At 50.8% G+C, this 5,356-nt stretch overlaps 1 protein-coding gene across 1 annotated transcript; it reads left to right on the forward strand.

Annotated features, from left to right (window-relative positions):
- Positions 1 to 1,743: 1,743 nt before the first annotated feature.
- Positions 1,744 to 2,346, forward strand: LOC145397845 (uncharacterized). Its single transcript, XM_080270882.1, has one exon. It carries the CDS (start codon positions 1,744 to 1,746, stop codon positions 2,344 to 2,346), a length of 603 nt encoding a protein of 200 aa, XP_080127008.1.
- The last annotated feature ends 3,010 nt before the right edge of the window (positions 2,347 to 5,356 follow it).

A 5,356-nucleotide genomic window follows, 5' to 3' on the forward strand; every position in this document is an offset into this window, starting at 1 on the left:
CCTCCAGCCTCCTCTCCAACTCCCTCAGTCCAACCTCCAGCACCAGCCCCCTCCACCTCCCTGCTGCACACACCTCACACTCAACCTCAACCTCCTGTCCAGTTCTTTGCCAGGCTAGGGTTGACCACCGCCTCAGCTGGGATAGAGGCAGAACAGCACGCCAACTGCCTCACCCCAAAGGCCGCCCCTCCTCCCTCTCCCCAACTGGACTCCCCACTGCCCCCCTCTGAGTCTTGCAGTGGAACTGCCTAGGGGTTTGGTACAAACTCGCCCACCTCTAAGAGGTGCCTGCCATTGAGGATGTGCGTGTCATCCTCCTGCAGGAGACGCTCCTTCCCCAGGGCTCCACTTTCAGACTTGGTGGCTTCAAGGGTCACTTTCTCCCCCAGACCCAGGGTGCCACGTGGGGATGCGCCATCTTCATTAGGGATCACATCCTCTACTCTGAATACAATCCTCCTATGTACTGTGGAGAGGGTGTCGAGGTGCAGGGCGTCATCCTGCAGCTTGCCACCACCTCACTTGAAATCTTTAATGTATACAGGAGCCAAGACTGCACACTCGATCTGGGTGAGATCTTGACCCTTGCCGTGACAGAATCTACCTACATTGGTGGGGACCTAAATGCCCACCACCCTGTCCTCTCCTTGCCCCTCCCTGCCAATGAGGCAGGGCGACACCTCACCATGACCCTCGAGGAAATTGCGGGTGTTACCTTACTGAACGACCTCTCTGAACCCACCCACATCAGAGGTGGTAGGTTGCACCTCTCTCTTGTCTCCTCACCTACCGCCAGCATGTCGACATGGTCTCTGCATCCATTCCTCACCAGCGATCACTTTGCTACAGTGACGGAACTGAAGCAGCAATCATATCACCTACTCCGCCACTGCCCCCCTGCTGGAACCTGCGCAGAGCTCGCTGGCGAGAGTACAAACAGATTGTAGAGGTCCTACCATGAAACGCCACCCCTCCTGCCTTGCCTCAGGGATCATGCTGAGCATGTCACCCTTATTCTCTGATGCGCTGCTGCGGACAGCTCCAGGCCCCCCACCTTTCTCATGAAAGACCATTGGTTATATTACGAAAGGGTCCATGAGCTGAACCACCAGCTGACTGCAGCTCGCAAGGCTCATCGGTGGCAGCCTTCCCCCACCAGCAGGAAATACCTGGCTGAAGTAGCGTGCCATGCCTTGCACGATAATCGGTATCTAAGGGACGAGACCTGGATACGATGATGTAGGTCTCTCTATTCGCACTCCTCTCTGAAGGAGATGTGGGTGAGGATCAAATCCATTTCTGACAACCGGCCTCCCAAATCCCCCTCTCATCCCGATCATGCAAGAGACGCCAATCATCTTGACTCTCACTTCGCCGAGAGGACCTCGCCCACCAACCTTCCCCAATCAGTCAGGGACGTGCAGACACGGTTCAGGGGGCCCGTGAATGGTCTCTGCGGACGCTGCCTGCTCACACCCTGACGACACTGATGAACACTTCAATGATGGGGAACTGGACCAGGCCCTCCATGGCAGGAGGGACACGGCCCCAGGCTCTGGCAGCCTAACATACTCCCTCCTTGTACAATCAGGATAGAGGGGGAGAGCTCACATCCTCGACCTCGTCAACCACTTGTGGGCAGAAGGATGCTTCCCTGGATCATGGAAGACTGCCATTATTCATCCCATCCCCAAGCCATGCAATCCAGCTGTGATGTGGCCCATCTCGCTACTCAGTTGTATCATGAAGACGGCAGAACGCCTCATCCTTTCTCGCTTTACGTGGAAACTGGGCCCATTGCACCTGCGGCTCTTCGTCTACGTCCCTGGCAGAAGTGCCCTGCAGTGCCTTGCCTGTTTTCTGGGTGAGTTGACAAACGGTCAAGGAATGGCCATCGTTGATCTAGAGAAGGCCTTTGAGCTAGCTGATTCTGACGCAGTACTGGCAGCACTCGCAGAGAAAGGCGTCTATGGTAGACTCCTCTCCTGGGTCCGAGATTTCTTCATCGGCCGTGCTGCTAGTGTCAGCTTTCAGGGGCAACTCTCCCCTTCCTACCCACATGTGAATGGAACACCTGAAGGCAGTGTGATCAGTCTTCTCTTGTTCAGTGTCCCCATTGAGAGCCTGCTGTCAATCGACTTCGGTTGGGGCATCACTCTGTTCTGCTATGCCGATGACCTGTCTTCTCCCGTAGGGATTGCTATGATAGGGCCTGGACTGCTCTTAGCTGCCTGCATGACAGATGCTGCAAACTGGGCCTCAGGATTAATCTTGGGAAGACCAAGTGCATGCTCTTTGGTCTACAACCCCCTGAGCATCTACTCTTCTTCAGAGGACACCAACTAGATCTAGTTCACAGCCATCAGTACTTGGGAGTGTGGTTTGACAGTCGCCTGTCCTTTTCCATTCAGGTATGGTACCTACGGGAGCCAGCTGCCCCCGGAATCACAGCACTCAAAGCCCTCTCACGTCGGAGCCTAGGTACCTTATATTGCATCCTCAGGACCTACACACACTCCACATGCTCCCTTGTTGATTACAGTGCAATTTGTGTTGTAGGGCTCTCTGGAGTACAATTTCACTCCCTAGAAGTCCTGCAAAACCCTGCACTGTGTGTGATGCTGGGAGCTTCTCCTTGGATACGAATTGAAAACCTCGGGGTTGAGAGTGGTTTCCCATCTTCCCAACACAGAATCTGGAGTCGATCGACAGCAGTCTCTGCTCAGCTCTGGCGAATCAGGCTACACCTGCCTGTTTCCGTGCTTCTCCAGCGCACCCTCGAGAGGCCCCCTGACCCACACCCGAATAAGAACTGGGCACACATCACTGCCAACATAATACATGACCTGGGAGTAACTGATGCCTTCCTAGGGGGCCCCAACCTCCCTGACCCTGCCTACACGCCCCCTCCTCCATGGCTGCCTGCTGCAATCCAGAGTGTTGCCCCATTTGACTCCTGCCCTAGAGCATCCTTGTCCACTCTCCTACGCCAGGATGGCCTATGGAGGATGACCTCTCTCTGGACCCCGGGAACAATTGAGTATTTCACCGATGGGTCCGTTACTGCTGAGGGATCAGTAGGTGCCACATTCGTCGGTGATGGTTGTGTCGAGACCTAGTGGCTCCCTTCTGGGGCCGCAGTGTATGAGACGGAGCTTGTCACAATTTTAGATGCCCTCATACATGCCCGCTCCCACTGCCTCCAACATGCAGTCATTTCTCACTGACTTGCTCTCATCTCTGCACGGTCTCCATGCACGACATTTCACTGACAGTGTGAATCTGCTGACCTCTATACCAGCAGTCGCTGACTCCATCATTCAGAGTGGAGGGGAAATCCATCTACACCGGCTGCCCAACCACATAGGCATTGCCGGTAATGAGTGCACTGATGCTGCCACTCACTCTGCAATGCTTCTCCTTACTGTCACCTTCCTTCTCAGGATGAGCCGTTCTCTGCTCAAATGCAGAGTCAATCGCACCATCCTCTGGCTCACACAATCTGATCATGAGACACAGATGACAGAAGGCTCTCGCTCTGCCACCTGGTATGCTAGGGCCACAAACTACCAGCCCCTTGACTCTGTCCTTCACACGCCTACTTCACTCGTGGTGTGACTGCACCACCTGTGACCCAGCTACCCCTGCTACTCTCAGATAGCAGGGATTGCCCCTGAACCGTGCCCTCACTGTCACGAAACTGAAGACTGGCCACTCGGACACTTCCTGCTTGACTACCCCTCCACTTCCACCCTTCACTCCACCTTAGTTGGCAGACTCGTTAGGAAGGTCTCTCCCTTTGGCACTGCTGCTGCGATCGTTGCTTTCACTCCCACTTCAGTCCTGCTTGACGCTGTCTCTACCTACCCTCCACCTCGTTAGCTTTTTCCTTCTGTCCACACCATAGGTGGACGAATCCACTCCACCAACCAGTAGCTCTCTTTGACCCCCATTAACCCCTTAACCGCGGGGCGTCACTTTCGTGACGCTTGGGAGCAAGGGATCATACCGCGGGGCGTCGCTTTTGTGATTCTGTGTTATTTTGAATTCACCCGGGCTTTCAAGTGGGGGCTTGTATCATCTATCAGTACTGACAATGTCCAACACTAGTCAGCACTCCTAATCTCATCTGTACTCCCATCCATTGTTGACAATTTAGCCATTTCTCCCCGTTCTTGACTCCCCTCCCTACCCCCCCTCCATTACCCTATCCTCTCGCCTGCCCGGCCATGCTACGCTAAGTAAATCTTCCCTGGAATTTTTCACTGATTTCATCCATTGAAATAAGCCCTATGTCGTATTCTTATACCAAATAATATATACAAGAAAGAAATCAGGTAAGTGAGAGTGCCATACACCTGGAATTGGCTAATTATCACCTGACAACACCTCACGTGCACTCGTTCGCTAATTTTCGCTGTTTTTTTCCCCTTGAAATATGCCGTATAATCTATTTTCGTAATAAATATACATGTAAGGAGAGAAGGGAGACGCCTAAGTGATATTTACATTCACCTGGAACTACCTAATTTATAATGTATTGTCTAGATTTCCTGCCAATCATATCAGTGCTACACAAAGCTGTTTCAAGATTTAACATTGGTAGCTCTGATTATATATCTCCTAAGTAGGCCTCTAATCTATTTTCGTAATAAATATACCTGTAAGGAGGGAAGGGAGAACCCTAAATGATATTTACATTCACCTGGAACTACCAAATTTATAATGTATTGTCTAGATTTCCTGCCAATCATATCAGTGCTAGACTTAGCTGTTTCAAGAAGTAATATTGGTAACTCTGAATAACCCCTAAAGCAGGCCTCTAGGCTAGCTGGCCTGGCAACTGCGTTATCAGTGTAGTCTCATATTCCGAAGTGAGAGGACGTATGTTTCATCTTGCTGACTTCAAGGCCTTTTTTCACCCCCATGCAAATGGCTCTGTGACCTTTACCCCCTACTAAACCTCGTGTGGAAAGACGTAAAGGGCTGACAATTGATAAAAGAGTGACTACGATCTTTCTATTGAGTAAAACAGTGCAAGTGGAATTGTAAATAATGTGTAAATAATGTGTAAACAGCAAGTGAAAGTAATGAATGTAAATATACGTGAACAATGGAAAATAGTTTTATAAGTTATTTCAAGTGACAGTGCACAACACTGTAAATAAAATAGAAATGTAAATAACGTAAATAAAATAGAGAACGTAAATAGAAATGTAAATGAGTAGTATTATAAGAATACGAGTATATACCCTAGGAGTAATGAAAGTGAAAGTTTCACTCTAGCATGTCTGAATGCTATGAGTTATGAGAGTGAAGATGAAAGTGACATTCACTCTCAATGCCAGTATACAGG

Source organism: Coenobita brevimanus, chromosome 43 (genome assembly GCF_032717465.1).
Source record: "Coenobita brevimanus isolate Jiangsu-jjx chromosome 43, ASM3271746v2, whole genome shotgun sequence".
Taxonomy (NCBI): Eukaryota; Metazoa; Arthropoda; class Malacostraca; order Decapoda; family Coenobitidae; genus Coenobita; species Coenobita brevimanus.

Bases quoted from the DNA above. Each gene is read 5' to 3' on its own strand.
- LOC145397845 (XM_080270882.1), top strand. From the start codon at position 1,744: ATGAAGACGGCAGAACGCCTCATCCTTTCTCGCTTTACGTGGAAACTG.